General features: G+C 39.4%; 1 protein-coding gene across 5 annotated transcripts in view; it reads left to right on the top strand.

The window, feature by feature from the left end:
* The first annotated feature begins 2,364 nt into the window (after nucleotides 1-2,364).
* Nucleotides 2,365-18,801, top strand: part of celf3b (cugbp, Elav-like family member 3b) — a 42,747-nt gene continuing 26,310 nt past the window's right edge. For 3 of the 5 annotated variants that reach the window (XM_084385176.1, XM_084385173.1, XM_084385175.1), the window contains exons 1-3: nucleotides 2,365-2,652; nucleotides 3,570-3,834; nucleotides 10,574-10,656. In XM_084385176.1, the coding sequence (XP_084241302.1) occupies nucleotides 3,690-3,834; nucleotides 10,574-10,656 (228 nt within the window). In that variant the 5' untranslated portion in view covers nucleotides 2,365-2,652; nucleotides 3,570-3,689. The remainder of the gene's footprint in view (nucleotides 2,653-3,569; nucleotides 3,835-10,573; nucleotides 10,657-18,801) is intronic. The other 2 variants (XM_084385174.1, XM_084385177.1) reach the window with 2 other exon arrangements.

The raw sequence follows: 18,801 nt of genomic DNA, 5'->3' as shown, positions 1-18,801 counted from the left end.
CAGTGATGCCGTTCTCTGCTCATACATGTGAGCAACAACTTATTATTATCACGTATTATCAAGGTAGATCTTTCCCAAGACCATCTAATTCATAGTCCTGTCTGAGATAATGTAGGCTTTATGCCCATACAGCATGTGTGAAGAGGAGGGGTCGGGGATCTGGATCTGGGGGCACTAGAGGCAGATGGTGACCTTTTCACAGTAAATCACTCTGAAACCTGTCTCATCCCACCAAGCACATTTAGGTCACGGGGCTCCAAGCGAGACTCAAGGGTTAAAATGTCCTGTTTCTGCAGCAAAAGCAATGTGAAAAACTAATTGATATTACATTGTTTCATCTCTTATTAATAATATTAAGAACAAACAATTCATCCACCTTAAAGGGATAGTTCACCGAAAAATGAAAATGATCCCATGATTTACTCACCCTCAAGGTATATGACTTTCTTCTTTCAGCTAAACACAGTCTGAGTAATATATATTTTTAAATCCTTCTCTTCCAAGCTTTATAATGGGAGTGAACAATGAGATTTTGAAGCCCAAAAAAAGCACATCCATCTATCATAAAAGTAATCCATACGGCTCCAGGGGGCTAATGAAGGCCTTCTGAAGCCACTTGCAGTATTGATACTGAGTAAAGATTTTCCAAGTATCTAGTAAAAAATATAGCCTACTTGAGTGAAAGTAAAAGGTACAATTTTAAATTGGACTTGAGTATTAAAAAACTAGAAGTAATTTAGCAAAAATAAAAATGACAGTGAAGTTTTTTGTTTGTGCATTTTGAATCATTTTCTCTATGCAAATTGTATGGATTGATGAGGAAGGAACGTAAATACATTTGTATGTACAACAATTAAAAAAGCAGCGCATTGGAACACAAAAACACTTTAGTTACACTGTGAGATCTGATGCATTCCAGACAGAATACAGAATGTGTGTTTAGTTAACAACCCCTAAATCTACGTCTGAAAGACTGTAAGCTAAATTGCTTAAAATAGATTGATGACGTGACGACTGAGGCTTACGACAAGTGATATGAACAGAATTAACACATACAACATTGACTTCTAAAGCCACCACTTTTTTTCTTTTTTTTTTCTATCCAGTGCTTCTGTCTGTAACAATAATAAATTGTCTTTGTACAATTGAGCATTTTGTGTGTTTTTATCTCTACATTATATATGCGATTTAATTACGTTATTCGGCATATCATGAGCTCTAGCCGTGGTGCTGAAGGCTTGATCAAATTGTAAAGATTTTTTGTGTGTGTTTTACAAGGGTTTCAAACGCTGTTCGTCCATTTAGATAGCCCGGACTGTTTTATAAATCCTCCTCTAACATTAAATTCCAATATGATGTGCTTTATACATTAGTTAATGGCGCGTGACGCTCCAGGGATGACAGCAGTTGTAAAGCGCGCGCACGAATCCTTCAGCACCACGGTCAGAGCTCAAGGCTAGAACAATGGGAGGTTCAGGGACTGTCAACCAATAGCATGATCTCATCAAAAAGAGAAGCTAATGTTTACACCAAAACCAGTGCAAGATTTTTGGTGCTTGGGTTTTCCCTAAAAGTAGGAAATCACCATGAAATCAAAATTGATGATTCTTATTTATTTGTAAGGATAATTGCAGTGTTTATTATGATTTATCGGTGCACATCATCATTTTTTTTTTTTTTTTTTAAATCCATGTGCAATCTTTAATCAAAATAACTTCTCTTTGATGATGTGTTTACTGGCATGAGGGCGTGGAAACCTGTCACTCACATCAGATCAACCAATAGCAAACCACAACCATCCAATCAATTCCCGATGGACAAAATCAGGTCCGGCCCTACATTTGTTCTTGTTCAAAAAGCCATTTCACTCAATATAGGCTATGTCACAATAGGGAAGAAAAAGACTATAGTAACTTCTGTTTCATGCAGACTTGATCTGTAAAGTAGGCCTATGTAGCTATTCTTTAAATGTATAGGCTACTGTACGTAGCCTATAATGTTACATAATTTTCAGGCAATGTTTTTCAGTAACCCCAAAAACTACAAGTCATAGTGTAGGCTAGCCTACTAAATGTGCTAAAATTCTCACTCGTTTCCGGTTTTGGCCTACAAAAATACATCATCCCTGCACCACTCCAGGCAGTTTTGTCAAGCACATTAAAATCGCTATTTAATTGAGAAGGAACGGCTGTTTATGTGAGACTTTATCTTAAACAATATCTTTTCAAATTATATTGATTGAAATGGTGTCCTCTGGTTTGTTTGTTTTTGCTAGCAGAAGTGTAAGTTGCAGACGATCCCTGCCTGCTTCATCACGAACTTGTCAACAGCTCGTGAGAGGGAGACACCGGCGTGTGACGTCACATCTTAATTAGAGATGTGGAAACGAGAACAAACACATAGTAAACCGCGCAGATGAGATACGGGGAGCAACAGAGGTGCTTTGGATGAATCTTTCAATTGCGTTATTTTATAGCTTACACAATACTAATAATAGCACATCATAGCAGAGATACTGACCGAAACTGTGATTTACAAATGAAATAGTGTGTGAGTGACAGCGAGCGTGAGCAACAGTCACGCGCGGACCTCTGGAGATACAGAACGACAAGCGCGGGGATTTACAGAGGTTTTGATAATAAACCATTCTAGGTGAGCTGTTTTTAGTTTTTATCAGTGTGTGTATGTGTGTGTTTCCTCTTGTGTAAATACGGTCTGTTGCCGGTTAACGGTGACGGACAAAGAGCTTCACAGCCCCCGCTGCCTAAACAAAGGATGCGCTCGTGCACTCTATATCTGTATCGCTGTCTGTGGAAATTAAAGAGCAGATGATCTGCCATCATTCTGGGAATCTTTTATTAAATACGTTACGATTCCATAATTGTTTCTGTATAATCACTGTATCGACAAGCGAAAGAGCTCTCGTTATTGTTCAGCATTTAGAACTATTCGAACGCATGATTTGTTCTTTTTTGTTAATTTATTTATGAAATACTCGGTTGGCTTTCAATTTGAATGCCTCTATTTTAGCTATACATAAAGCAGGGAGGCTAATAAACAACAGCTCTATAGTAATAAATTAAGATGCCTGGTAACCTAAAATTGGCATTATCAAACAAGCTATATTATTTAAAATGACTGAATCAACCTTGCTACATTAGGTCATACTGAGGCCATTTTAAACGATCATATTTGTGGGGTATTTACCACTTATTTTTACAATCAGTATTGGTAACTCTTTAGGTTAAGGTTGCAGGCTTATATGTTAACAATTAGTTACAATGGTAAACATGATTTAACAATAAACCCTACAGCATTTATTATTCTTGGTTAATGATCATTTTTAGCATATCCAAAAACAGATAACAACAGTGTAATTATAAATGAGCATTGATGAATATTTTGATAAAAAAGTATTGTTTTTGTACACTCATAATGCCGAATGCATTTACATATAACATACATATATTTTAAAGTATTACTCTATAACATAATGAAGCTAAAGTGATGCTTAAAGTGAGGATCCATTCATCCATTCATTGTGTTTTGATCACACCCCGCCTCCACAGGCACCATCCACACCTCCATACTCTCTCTCTCTCTCTCTCTCTCTGTCGCTCACTCTCTGCACGTTCATCTCGCGTCCTGACCCAGGCAGTGCCTCTGACTTTCTCCGCATCATCGACCCAATGAAGGAGCCCGACGCCATCAAACTCTTCATCGGGCAAATCCCACGCAATCTGGAGGAGAAGGACCTGAAGCCCATCTTTGAGCAGTTCGGCAAGATCTACGAGCTGACTGTGATCAAGGACAAGTACACGGGCATGCACAAAGGTAAGGAGACGGGCACGAGTTTCAGGCTTCAGCGCTGTGTGGAGGGGACGGGGGCTGAACGTACCCAGTCACGACTCACACGTGTGGTGTGTATTTAAATAAACAGTGTTATTTAACCCTCTCTTTACAGTAGTGCTCATGTGCATGCTCGTTTGACTCGAGCTTCTGAAGTGTTTGTAATAAAATCATCACCTGCAAACAGGGAGGGCAACAAACAGGGCATTTTCTTGTACAATATACTTGTCTGTATATCAGTGATTTGCCTGTGTTTTCGTCATGGGCTGGTGTGATGCTAGGGACAGGAGCAGCACACGCCTGCAGGAGCTTCAAGCGTGACAGTGCACAGCACAGCATGAGTTCTTACTATAAAAAGGGACAGTATACCAGGAAAGCTCTCTCACCATCTCTCTGTTGTCATCTTTATGAACCTGCGGTTGAATATTAGGTTTCCACTCTGCTGTTTAACTCTGTTCTGGGTGTTTGCTTACACTCATGTCTTCCAGGGTTGAATGAACCCATGTTTGGGGGCTTGACCGGGATTTAATCATGTGGATTTCTCAGTGGTTTAAGCCGCTGAGGTGATAAACAAAGAAATACCTTAAAGGGATAGTTCACCCAAACATGAAAAATGTGTCATCATTTACTCACCCTCAAACCTGCATCATTTATTTTTCTCCTTGGAACACAAAAGGTGATTTATTTTCTAATTAGTGCCATTAAAGCAGCAGTAGGACAAAAAGTGATAATCATTCATAACTCATGCACTATAGTCCAAGTCCTGAAGTAATATGATGATTTAAGTAGTTAATTGAAATTCTTTGTGGTGGCATTAGATGTGTTGCAATAGGTTTGATGTTAGTGATATTTGGTCGCAGAGCACATAAAAAAAATAGGATTCAAATGACATTTGGTCATTTTTTTAATAATGACTTTGAAAGAAAATAGTTAATTCTTTCCTCATTTCATCATTTCAAACCTATGACTTTCTTTCTTCTGTGAAACATAAAATAAAATATTCTGAAGAATATTGGTAACCAAACCAAAAAAAAAACAAAAAAAACTCTCCACATATCTTCTTTTATGCTCCAGTGAAGAGAAATGTCATACAGATTTAAGTCTGTTCTTCACGCATCATATGACTTAACATGAAATATAGCGCACAAGTCAAATGGACTACTGAGGCCGTATTTACAAAACATTTTATCTTACCACTAAGAGTTCTCCTCAATGGCAGTAAAAGATCTTCGTTAAGAGTTTTCTCTTAAAACCTATTCCCAAAGCTGCTGAGACCAACTTTTACTAAAGAATAGAGAGAAGTCTTAAGCTAAGAGTAAGGCCGGGGTTGACCCTGTTGCTATGGATGATGTCAGCACGCTTACTAACTGTGCTCACAGTGATTGGCTGATGGGGGAGGAGTCTCTGTCAGTGATCTTGTATCTTGTAACTAGGTATCTTGTTGCCATATTCAAATTAAGATTTTGAAATAAATATGTTACCATATTCAAATAAAGGTTTTAAAATGTAGGCTAAGTGTCACTTATTAAACTAGTATATGTTCAGCTAATTGTCAGCCTCTTACATGTCTGCATCTCAAGAGATTGCAGAATTCAAGCGACAAATGTTTTATAAACAGAGTTCGGGAGGAGCACATTCAAACGGTCTATCTAATCAGCTCGAGAGGAGGTATACACAGCCAGAGCCGACTCACCTTGTTACCTCAACAGTTTTCTGCATCCCTCCGCCACCCCGCCCTCTTGACTCCTAACGTTTCGCAGATTTAAGAGCTAGTTTTGGTGCTAAAATGCTTTGTGTGTTTCTTATTTAGCATTTTGGAGCTTAAAGGGTTACTTCAGGATTTAGCATTAAGCTTTGTATTAGTAGAAAACCTGTAGTATTTTAGAATTACCATGCTTTCCACCCTCATATCCCCCTGAGACAAGAGATTTATGTATTTTTTGTCTGGAAAAAATCCTCCGATGACGCAAAAATCGTCATTTTGCGTCATCGGAGGATTTTCTGGCCAGAGGCTAAAGAATACAGCCAGTAGATGGCGTTGTTCCGCATGTTTTCAGCCCGCCCATACAGGGTGGGATCTCACTCACAGAATGTACACAGTGTCAGCCGTCTTTCTTTGGAAGCTAAGCTAGCAGGCTCTTGTTCTGTGGAGAAAGCTGAATAGTAGGAGAAAGCTGAGTAAGTAACCATCCTCCTTTTCCCGGACTTGTCCGGCGGGCGAGATCGTTCAAAATGTACGGGATTCAGCTTTTGCTTTCTGCGGTCGCTATTCCTTGTTTACATGCACACCTTTTGTTTCAATCTAACTGAATTCATTCCGATTGGTGAATTTGAATGTAGTGTTTACATGAACGCTGAACAAGTGATCGGTTGATGTGCGTTTTACCATTGCTAAGAAAAATTCCCGCTCCTCCGTGAGAAATGGGAGACCCGGCGCGTCTCAGTAATCATGCCACCGGCCTCGCGCTGTTCTCCCGCGGCCGTCAGCCTCGTCCTGCTCGCCACAGTAAACATGATGAATGAATGGCGACTGTAGAACGCAAAAGCCGAATCCCGGACATTTTGGGCTATCTCTAAATCCCTCGCAAACTCATCACGTAGGCTAGCTTTGTTGTTTTAAACTGCGCACTCTTACCGGTAGGCGTGGCCTCCTAAGACAGCGAAGCAAGTGCATTCTGGGAGTTGTTGTCTTTCATCCACATAAGCCAAAAATTCATTTTCTGGCTTTTCTCAGTCTTCAAAAATTTCTTCACATTTCTTCTACTTAAATGACCTATTTTAAATACACATGCATCTTCCCAGAGGTGAAGTATCCCTTTAAACACCCTGTAGTCGCCATTCAATTTCATTATATGGAAGCTGAGCTGAGGTATTCGTTAAAAATTCGACTTTTCTGTTTAATGGAAAATGCAAAGTCATGGGCGGCTTACGTAGGAACAGCCCAAACAGCCGCTAATGAGGCATCTATGACTATCTATAATGATAAATTCAGTAATAAACACAATGTTCAGCTGAGATTTAACCTCTGATCTCTCGGAGCAGGTGTGGGAGGGATTGAAGCAGAGGCGGTCATGTTGGGTCAACCCATCAGCATGATATATTAGTGTTGTAACGATATTCACACCAAACTGAAAAACTGCGATACACCGCCCATGGTACGTATCGGGATACTCTCATGGCGCACTGAACGTGCCTTGCCCAGTTGACCTCACTTTAACTTATGTCACAAAAAGAAATTTCCTACTTGACATTTGATTAAATAGTAGCCTAATTAGGTGTGTAACCGCGAATTTTCGTGTCTTATGTGAGACGAATACAGCATTGTAGCTACCATTAACCACCATTACCATTAACCACCAATAATCGCAAACAGTGTCATTTTTCAAATTATGTCCATTTTATCACGAAATTCAAACAATACCGGTTTGACCAGAGAATGTCTAATAAGGGGAGAACTTCCACTCTCAGTAAACTTCCGGCTTCTGAACTGGTTGCAGTTCCACTCTGGTTCCATATGAGGGCGCTCACAGGACGAGTGCAGAATGGATGGAGGTCTATGGAGCTATTCCCCTCAAAATCCACTTTTCTCAGGATATAATTTTTTGTCTAGTAATTTGAATGTTGTATTCGAAAGGAGATGCAAAGAAATGACACATTGCTGGGTGTTCGATTTTTTTGAGTCACTTATTTGCTTTAAAAAGTCTTTTAAAATGTCAATGACGTCATACACATCGTACGACCAGAGATACTGCTTTAAGGCAATCCTTCAGTCACTTTGGTGCTTTCGCGCTCTGCACTTTCTTTTCTCTCGAGGCATCGACAACACAGCTGACGCAGGTAAATACACGTGCTAGACGAGTTTTTGTTTTGTTTGTTTCTGGTCCCGCTTCGGATGCCACGATGCCATCAAGCGGTATCTCTGGTCGTAATCAGTCCCTCACTGACCAATCAGCGTTCATTAGCAGAAAGCTAGCGTGCTATGGGCAACAACAACTCAACCTGTAAGAAATCGAAAGGACATAAGTACTCGTTCATTCAACTTTCGACCTATAAGTTAACCCATGTTGAACTTGCAAAACCTACAATCAAATCTGAGATTTCTCAACGGCAATCGGGTGAAAGAGACAAATTTAGCCGTCTAGCTCCATAGACTCCCATTCATTTTGCACTCATGGGTGATCGCCCCCCAGTGAAACTCTGGTGGAACTACAACCAAAATTTGGTACAATAGGACTTAATAGGGAGTGACCAGGCTCTCCGTAGACGGGCTCTGGTTTGATGCTCTTTAAAGCTACAATGTGTAATTTCTTTCACCGCTAGGGGTCACTAAAATCTTACAATAACAAAGGCGTAGGTTGATGACGAGCTAATAAGAGACATATCAGCACCACACGCGTCTCCCGCGGATATAAAGGAATGAGGACATTTCATTCTACCGAACTACCAGCAAGTGCTAATACTCACACAGGTCAGTTTATTAGACGAATGAAACTTGTGAGGTAACGCAGCACTGTTTCACTTGGTCTACACTATCACACCAAACTGCATTTGAGTGTGTTGAAAGTTATAATGTGTTAGTTTATCTGTATGAGACTAGCAGTAAGCTAGATCAAAATTAGAATATTCTAACATTTCATCATGTTGAGCTATATAATATTGATTTGTTTTATGTACATTTGCTCACCTGTCTAATAAAGTACATGCAAAAGCGGCATCCCTGTCAAGTCGTGACTCGTGAAGCTCTGTCAAGTCGAAGTTAGTCGCGGACGTGGAGCTCTCGGCATCTCGAAAACGCCACGCTGATATTGATCCCCGTTTTATTTCTCCTTTTGTCCCAAAGTCTGCTCTCCTTGGTCCATAATGTTTGAACGAAGCAACAACAGCGTGAGCGTGCCGCTACGTCATTGACAAGCCATTATTTAAAATTGGAATTTCTCTGAAATTTAAAAATCTTTGGGAACTTTTGGGATATTGTACACATATTGTACATAAATACACAACTGCAGGAAATATATCACTCTGTGCAAGTAATTTTTGGATATTTTATTACAAAAATCTTACATATCGTCCCTTTAATGTGCCGTCATCAATGTGATGGATCACTATGGCGCTTCAGTTTAAGCAGCAGCGCGCGTGGTGCGCGAGTGAACGCGATCATCTCAATAAACATTAATGAACATCTGAAGATATGTTGAAAGATACAGTAACTACTGAAACGTGTTATATCTCGTGTAATCGCTCAATCAGTGTTTAACGGCGGAAAGAGATCAGTCAAACAGCTTGTAAACAATGTCACATTTACCTCAGGCAAGTCATTCAGTGTCCACAGCTTAGTCAGCTAGAGAAATGAACTCTTTCGCTAAGCACTATATTAGCCTACATATTCTTTATATTTTACTTAACCTGTTAGTGATGTCTTGATTATTTAGTATGTTTAAAATATTTCAATAAAATATAAAAAAAAATAAGTAAAATAAGTAAAAACATAATTTTACAATTACATTTAGAAGTTAATGCAATGCAGTTTACAGTTTGTTATTTGAGTTTTGATTATTATATCTAAAAATAAATTTAGGCTAATAGTTTGGGCTCTGTTGTTAACCTTTAATATTATAGTAATGTGCAAGTAAGGGCTCCCTATATAGATAGAAGATATTTTAGCGCTGCTGTACAGCAGAAACTAACTTTGTTGCATTATTTTCCTGTTATCACTGTAAAGCTGCTTTAAAACAATCTTTATTGTAAAAAGCACTTTATAAATAAAGGTGACATGACTTGACTTGACATGACTATATAGTTTAAAGCATTAGCAGAGATAATTTTTTTATCCTTAAGAAACTTTTAATTATAACTGAATTCATTTAAAGACAGAGACACAATTTGTTCATTAAACCACTGTAATAATAAAAAAAAGCAATTTTAGTTTTAGTTTTCTCCCCTCTGCTGTACCGAACCCTCAGTTGTGTACCGTTACATTTAGTTTAAGATGAAGTACTTAAAACAAACATTTAATAAAAAGACATTTATAAAAAAAAACAGTAAGTAATAAAAATGTCAAAAATGCAAAAAAAATTACTCAAAAAATCAAAAAACATCACATGTCCCCACAGAGACAAGGATTTCGGATACTGTGTAATGTATAGGGTTTGCCAGAATACTCACACACACAGTTCTAAAGAAGTGTTTGCATGTGCTTATATACTCTACTACTCTACTCTATACGTCAAGTTTTCAATCAGAGAAATGGAGGCATAAGCTGCTGCTGCCTGCTTTCTTTGTAGCTTTGTGTGTGTGTGTGCATGTGTGTGTGTGCATGCGTGTGTGTGTGTGTGTGTGTGTGTGTGTGTGTGTGTGTGGTAAGCTATCCCAGAAGGCTCACTGGGAAAATGTAATGAGTGTGAAATTACATTTCTGTCACTCCTCATGTGTAATGATGCTGAATATTTATGATTCTATAAAAAGTACAGGATGAAATAAAAAGTTGATTCGAAACTGAATTTCAATTTAAAATGAAGGTCATTGCTTATAATAAATTAATATAATTAATAATATATTAATATGATTGATGACAACAACAACAGCAATAATAATAATATTATTATTATTATTTAATATATTTCAAAATGTAATAATTTCATGAATGAAAATGATGTTTATTTATAAAAAAAAAACATTGCAAATATAAACTGTCAATAAATAGTAACAGTCTGTCTTTCTGTTTTAGGATGTGCCTTTCTGACGTATTGTGCACGGGAGTCAGCCGTTAAAGCACAAAGTGCTCTTCATGAACAGAAAACCCTGCCAGGGGTAAGTCCTTTCTCTCTCTCTCTCTGTGTGTGTGTGTGTGTGTGTGTGTGTGTGTGTAGAGGGCATGACAGGGGTCTTGCAGTGTTTGATCCCCTTTCATGATCTGCCATCTCTGAGTATGTGTGTGTGTCCTGGACACATAGCAAGACTCGTCTTCTCTCAGAGAGAGTGTGTGCCATCTGGATTATGACGAGCTGTATGTAGCCATGGAGATTATTTGGATTATTCCCCACACCTTTTCAAGCTGCAGACTCTCAGAAATATAGCAATAAAATGTAAACATGGTGCAGAGCAGAGCCTGAGGGTGGCTGTTTGTCACAGAACGGGATTGGAGAGTAATCACAATGGGATTCAGGGTTGGTGGGGTGCAAATGCAGTAATTAATCCTATTACCAGCGTGACACCAGGCTGACCTTTCGATGAAGATCACTCCAACAATCTTCTCTATCCCGCCCCCCGCCCCCCGCCCCCTTCTGCTGTCAGTCCTTCCCTCTGACAGTCTTTGTATGGATACTTACATACTTTCTTCTTTTTCTTTGGTCTCTTCCCCCTGTTGTTACATGTTCTAGTCATTTCTCAAACTCTGTCCCTGTCCTCCTATTCTTTTCTTGTTTATTTCCTTTTGAATTTGCATGTTTTTGTCTTCATCTCTGTCCTATTATGCACGCCAACTCAAAATATATGTGATATTAAATTATATATGTGATATTGGTCCTATAGTTTATCAGATTTTATATTGGAATATAGGCTATCTCTGCCGTATTGATGGCTGGGGGTGACAGATGGCCCTTTCTGTGCATCACTGAAGCACAAACACTGGTTTAATTTCAGGAGAGAAAGAAAAGACCACGGGCAATAACTGAAGGCAGCCTAAGACAGACGTTATACAACTTGCATCTTTTCCTTTCATCCTTGCTTTTTCCTGTCCCTCCCCTTTTGCCCCTTTCACACAGAGATTCCAGAAAATACATGGATAATGTGTCCCGGGATTTGTCCCGGGATCATTTGATTTTAGTTCATTCACACTGTCAGTGATTTTCCGGAATCTGTCAGTGCGCTCACACACATAAAGATCCCGTAAAGACACGTGACGTCAGGATGTGATAACTCCTGTCAGATGTCAGTTCTGCTGATAACTCCTCTTCGTCATCTCTACACGAAGACGAGTCCATACTCCCCAGTAGCGCCACTGGATTTGCAGAGTGGCTCGTTCCCCAAATGCTGTAGCATAGGTTGTAGAAAGGCCCGTGCGATGGCACGTGCGTCATCACTACGACACACCCCTTACAGAATTGGTCCTGGCTTTTGTTCACACAGGGCGTGTTCCGGGACTGATCCCGGCAATGTTACTAGGTACCCATCCCGGCATCGATCCCAGCATCAATCCGGGACGTGTTTGCGTTCACACAGGATCAATGCACTGTGTGAAAAGGGGCTTTTGTCTCTGTCTCTTCATTCCCCTCTGTCTTTTGTGCAAATGAAGCATCATATTAGTGAGGAGTGTGTTTGTGTTTATGTGTGTGTCGTGGCCTCGCTCTCCTCTGGGAAGTGCTATTATGAGCAGTTCACTTTGTAATGCTTCTGTGGTGTAACTCAGATAATATGTGTGTGTGTTTGTGTGTGGGTTTTCTCCACAACAGTACATTTGCGGTGTGTTTAGTAGTTCACTTTGGTCAGCAGTACTGATGATAACAATCTCTCTGGATGCAGTTCTGGGTTGTATACAGTGTTCGAATTGAGGGGGGGCTGGGGGGGTCCGGGACCCCCCATAAGCATCAAGGGACCCCCCCTTAAGGCCCAAAAAAATTGGTTTTTCATTAAAACTAAAATAATAGAAACATATTTTAATAGGTAATATATATATATATATTAATCAAAGTATTGCGCTGCCGTTCCCATTAGAAAGTAATTCAAATTAGATTTACAGACTGTTGAATTTATAAACATACATTTTATTTATCGTGCCATTTATATGCCAAAAATAGTTTTTTTTCGTGTAAATGATACGCACTGCAAACCCCTTGGGTAGGACTAGGGGTGTGGAGTTCGTGCGTATTACACGCCATAAAGTGCGTATCATATGAACGCAAAAACTATTTTTGGCGAATAAATGGTACGAGAAATAAATTCCGTGCTATAGACAAGCACTTTCACGAGAGTGAAAATTCTCGTAACCGAGTGGATACCTCACGATGACGGTAAGATAATATTTCTTTCTTTTATGATTGTTTGGTAATTTACTGATCTGAATAGAATTTCGACATTAACGCTTGTCCGGGACACGTGCGTGTGTTTTTTAAGGGACAAGTGAAATAGAATTGTACTTGCCTAACCGGACAAATGCCCTGATTAAAACAATTTTCGAAATAACGTACTCGGTTACTAACATAACCTCAGTTCCCTGAGAGTAGGGAAAGAGTATAGAGAGTAAAAACTAGGGAAAGAAATGCCCTTTATAAAGCTAAAAAAGAGTGTTTTCCAACAGTGATGTAATGAAACATTGACAATTTAAGTTTGAAGGGAGTAAAGCCTCTGTTTAGACTGGAAATGTAATTTTGACAAAAGAAGAACTTTTATTTTAAATAAATCTTACTTTTAATTCAGCCTACTTCAGTGTGATATTTTATCATATTATCATGCTTAACACTGAGAATTTGAATAATTGAAATGGGATGATCAGATGCAGATATCTAAATCAGAGAATATCATATAGGTTCGGGAGGTTGGCGGGTGGATTATTTATTTTTAACAGCAGATTCGGGGGACTCAAAGTGCACCAGATTAATAAATTTATCTTTAAAATGTACAAAATTTTCTTACGGGGGAGCATGCCCCCGGACCCCCCTAGAGGTCAACCCACAAAAATACTGTGAAAATATGTGGAACCCCCAAGAGTTTTGACACAATTCGAACACTGGTTGTATATATATCACTGGTACATTACATGCTCTGTGTGTATGTTTTAAGAGCAAAGGCCAATTCACACAAAGAACAATATCTATAAAGATAACTATAGCGTCCACATCAACGTATAATAACTATGACGATGACTAAATGAATGTCCACACCAATGGGCAATTACTATAACAATGACTATACCAATAATTATAACGATAACTGTAATTATAGCTATAATGATAACTATTGTACCATCCACACCAACAGATGATTACTATTATTATACCTATAAAGATAACAATAGCGATAACTATATTAGCGTCCACACCAACAAACGATAACGTTATGTTTATTATAAGCATGCGCTGCTACTTACAATGTTCAATCTCTTAAAAGTTGAATGGATTCTGATTGGCTGTCAATGTTTTTTTATCATTCATCAGATTGAAACATTGCTCTGATATCATTCCTCAGTGCCGTTATCATTATAGCTGTGGTGTGGACTTCGCTGTTCTCATAGAATTAGAGTGATAATAAACTTATGTATAGTTATACATTTACTATTTAACTAACTTTTAAACTTTTGATTTAAAACTGCTTATAAATGATAATAAATTATGTTTTTTGAAAATGTAAAAATGCAGAAAGTTTCCTTTCTAGGGAACGCAACGCTGCGTCATGGCGTTGACGCAATCCAGGCCTCACGCAGGACATGTGTTTTACTTGCTCAATATATTATAGTGCTTTTATATTTGGAGTTTTAATTGGTGTACATGTTGTCTTAGCCATTTTTTTCCTCTTATCTTTTTTTTGTGTGTGTATGTCTTTAAATGATCTTGGGTATATAAATGATAGGATGTGGACAGCATAAAGGAGGCAGCATGTCAAACAAACGGGTTCGCTAACCCAACAACCAAATGGTGATCACCAAACAGCTGGATTGAAGAGTTACTTTTAAAGACTCAACTTTCCAGCAAACCACATAACTCTTTATTGCATTATCACTACAGTTGGTTTCTTATGGTTTGGTGAAAACGGACTCTACTTTTAACAACTTAAGTTATTCTAGTATTATTGTTTTGTTCAATGTAAATACATTTCATTTATTCATTCTATATCTGTTGTTCTGTATATATTTGTTCTTGCTTGATTCTCTCTCAAAGGTTAGATTCTAGCGTCTGCAAGGAGCACGTTTGACTCTTGAGGGAGTTGGATGCACTCATAGCGATGCATTTGCAGCAGGAAGATCTGTTTTTGCTTGGTTCTCTAAGAGAAGGGGTAGGCAAGTTCAGTCATTGAGAGCCGCTTGGACTGGAGCTAAACTCTGGACCAGACTCATCCAGACTGAACCGAACTTGCCGAACCGAATTTGCCTACCCCTGTAGAGCGATGAGAATCAAGTGTTTGCACCGATTGAGTTCGGCTCTCACGCTCGCTGTGGGAAGCTCCACTTATGCTTGACTCTCTCTTGAGAGATGAGAGTCAAGCATCTGCACTTCGCAGTTTGAGTCTCGTTGCTGCCAAGGCAACAATATGGGATTGATACGGTGGATTGTAGGAGGAGCTGGGGGAGCAGTCTGACAAGAGTACTCTCTTTTTTTTTATTCTCCTGATAGCCACTTTTTTTGGGGGGCAAGTCTCTTTTTTTTATTTGGAAGCTTGCTTTGCAAATACTTACAACACAAGATGGAGATTTATTAAACCCATTGCTCTCATGCTGGCTTAGGAAGCCTGCTCTGTGGCCACTGTGGCCAACATGGCTCAGAGCATATTATGTGGCGTGTCTAGTTCTGAGGAATTAGATTTGCACCGGGTTGAAGAGTTGCTTGTGAGCTACGTCTCCCCTGGCACTGCATCCTCTTTGAAGGCTCCCTCCATGCCTATGGGAATGGAGCTAGTGCGTTCGGCTCTTAAGGCAGCAAAATCCACTCACTGTGATGAAGGAGCGCCACTCTCGCTTGTCTCTTTTCTTGAGAGATGAGAGTGAAATGTCTGCACCTCGTGGTACAGGCCCTGTGCTGATGAGGCAGTGTGGCGGCTTCAATCGAGGGATTGCACATGGGCCTCCCTGCTAAGGCAGCAGCTTACTGAAGGAGCAGTTGTGGTGAGATGATGTGACCCCTTCATTTTTGGTTGCTCTCCCTCTATTTCTGGAGGTTTATTAGTAAACTGCTGAGGAAGAAGCTTACTAAATTAGTGGTCGCAGTGAGATGATGTGACCCCTTCACTCTTTAGCTGTTCTGCTGTGAAACAACCACTTTTCAGATGGAGTGGTCATTGTGAGATGATGCGACCCCTTTATTTGTGGTTGACTGGAGGTATTAAGCAGTAAACATAGCAACTATTGATGGGATGGCTGTGATGGAGATCTGAGCAGGGCTATCACTAGAATCAGGTGACCGCTCTCTCTACCACCTGTAGGCCTAAAGCGCATCTGTAAGCTGTGCATGACAGGTTAGGGTTAGGGTTAGGGTTAGGGTTAGTGAGCTCTGTAGAGTTTGCACTCCGGATTCCTCTGCTGTTTAGTCTATGAATAAGCATATTACTGGGACATAGTGGTGACTGTGTTGGTGGATTGCCTTAGACAGCTCTGCTCCTGAGCTATAGGCAGGTGCCTGTCCTCCTCTCTGGACTTGGTCTACCTGTGTCTAATTCTGGGCTTGGCCGTAGAGTTGTTATACCTAGCTCACTATGATTGTACACAGTTCATAGCCTAGTTGTAGCAGGTAGCTGTAGCAGTAGTTGGGATTATGTTCCAATAGCATCAACACCATGATGCAGTGTTGAGTTCCTTGAACGTCTTAGGGTTACGTGTGAACGTAACATTAACCCTGTTAATAAAAACAAACGTAACATTAACCCTGATTCCCTAAGGGAACGGGATGCTGTGTTGCGCTGCTATGCCTTGGACATGCGTGCGCATAACGTCTAATGCAGGTGCCCTTTAATACGCACATGCGCTCCATGTGACGTCATACTATTGCCGTCAGCCAATCAAGATCGGCGTGTTCTACATGTGCTTCAGACACTAGTCACGCCTGAAGGCGTTTCCATAGCAGCAACACCATGACACAGCGTCTTGATGTGACCCCTTCAACCCCGGTTGGGGTTTACATTATGTAACCCTAGGGCATTTTCTGTGATGGGAAGATTTATGGGTAAGGTTAGGGTATGGGGGAAGAATGTACAGTCTGTACAACTTAAAAATCATTATGTCTATGGAAAGTCCCCATAAAACATGAAAACCCAACATGTGTACAGCATTGGCTATACTTGTGAGGGCCAAATGTCCTAATTTATATAGTAAAATATTACGAAAAACCGACTAGTGAGGACATTTTACTGTGGGTTATAAGGCTTATAGTCTTTATACATGTTTTTGCACGTTTTCTTTTTTTGCAACTAACGGTTGGGTTAGGCCATAGAAGATATCATTAATCTAATTTAAAATCAATGGAAGTCTATGCAATGTCCTCACTGATGTATTGAAACAAACGTGTGTGTGTGTGTGTGTGTGTGTGTGTGTGTGTGTGTGTGTGTGTGTGTGTGTGTGTGTGTGTGTGTGTGTGTGTGTGGTGGAACATGTTTATGTTTTTATGAAGGCATATATCACTTGCTAATTAGACTTTGGGTGTGTGTGTAGTGGTAAGGACATAAATCACAAACACATTAGACTAAATGTAATTAGTGGCCATTAAGCACACACACAGACAGACACACACACACACACATTGGGTGTCCATGTTTTATGGGGATTTCCATAGACATTATAATTTTTATACGGTACATTTTTCCTACCCCTAAACCTAGAAACCCATCACAGAAAACATTTTACATTTTCAAAAACAAAAAAAACAAAAAAATCTCTTAGCATGATTTATTAGCTGTTTTCCTCATGTGGACCAAATATGTCCGTACAAGGACAAGGATTTCAAATATTCCCATCATTGTGGGGACATTTTTGTCCTATAACGTAGGACATACCCGAACCACACACACACTCACTGCTTATAGAAAACAACTTGTATGCACTATTCAATCCTCAAATGAGTTATATTCTTGGCAGACACTTTCTTCCTGAAGTGACTAAGGCGGTGTCTCTTCGAGTGGAGAGATGAGGAGACTCATATCACTGCTCGCAGTGACTGTGCTGGGACATATACAGTCTGATAATGGACTGTAATGGATTGTGGGTAGCGAGGGGGTGGGGCAGAGGCTGTGCTGTAACAGTACACAGAAACACTGACATGAATTCAAAGGCAGCAGCTGCTGGCAGCTAATGTAGAGTCCAGAGCAAAGCCAAGAGGATTTCTAGAGGTCATGCTGCTGAGTTTGGGATGGGTTGTGTAGTAAATTCTGATTGAGCAATGATATCGTTATCTAGTAAAGTACTGTTATACAATCTAGAGCTTGGTATAAAAAGGCAGATAACTAGCTGTCATTTTAGTCTGTTAAGTTTGTGTTGTTAATTCTTTAAAAAAACGTGAGAAAAGTTGAACATATTTAGGTCTAATCGTGCTCCATAATTAGAGTTCTGCTTGACTCGGCCCGTAGCCTACCTGAACCCAAAATCCGTCACTGTTGAGATGTACTACCAATATTCTTGCTGCATTAGCCAAGACAGCTTTATAAGACCTAGGCTACACTGCACGTAACCGCTGAGCTTTTTATCGGTTGAAACGAGAAGATCATATCGTAGAAGGTTTGGTGCTCTTCGCGTGGCAGTCAAAATTTACCACATTTTTTTTTATTTAAAAAAACTTCAATAATTACTAGAGAGTTATTCATGTTTAGAATACTGATCCAAATAACCAGTAATTCCTTCTGAAAGATCTAGTAATACTTAAGTCATTACTAGTGGGTTACCACGATATTTACTTTAGAATGAATTATACATTGTACATTATTCATGTTAATTATGAACCTGTAGGCCTATATAGTAGTAGTTAGTAGTCCTCTGGGAGATATGAAAAAATAGTAGTTATTGATTAGCTAATCACATTCGACTAAGCACAGAAAAAAACAATAGAAAAAAAAATATTTTTATCACAGTAAGTGTATTGAGATTGTCAATTTGGTAACTACACAGAATTTTATTAAGTTTAGTGACAACATGTTACAATGTTTACATGATATAATGACTGGAAGGCTACTGTTTTTATTATTGCTTGACACAAATGTCACGATTTCAAGTCAATTCAATTTGTGTGATTTGATTCCGATCTTGATTCAATATCGATTAATTTG

This window comes from Rutilus rutilus (genome assembly GCF_951802725.1).
Source record: "Rutilus rutilus genome assembly, chromosome: 17".
Lineage (NCBI taxonomy): Eukaryota > Metazoa > Chordata > Actinopteri > Cypriniformes > Leuciscidae > Rutilus > Rutilus rutilus.
Note: the sequence above shows the minus strand (reverse complement) of the source record. Positions and strands in the feature narration are given on the sequence as shown.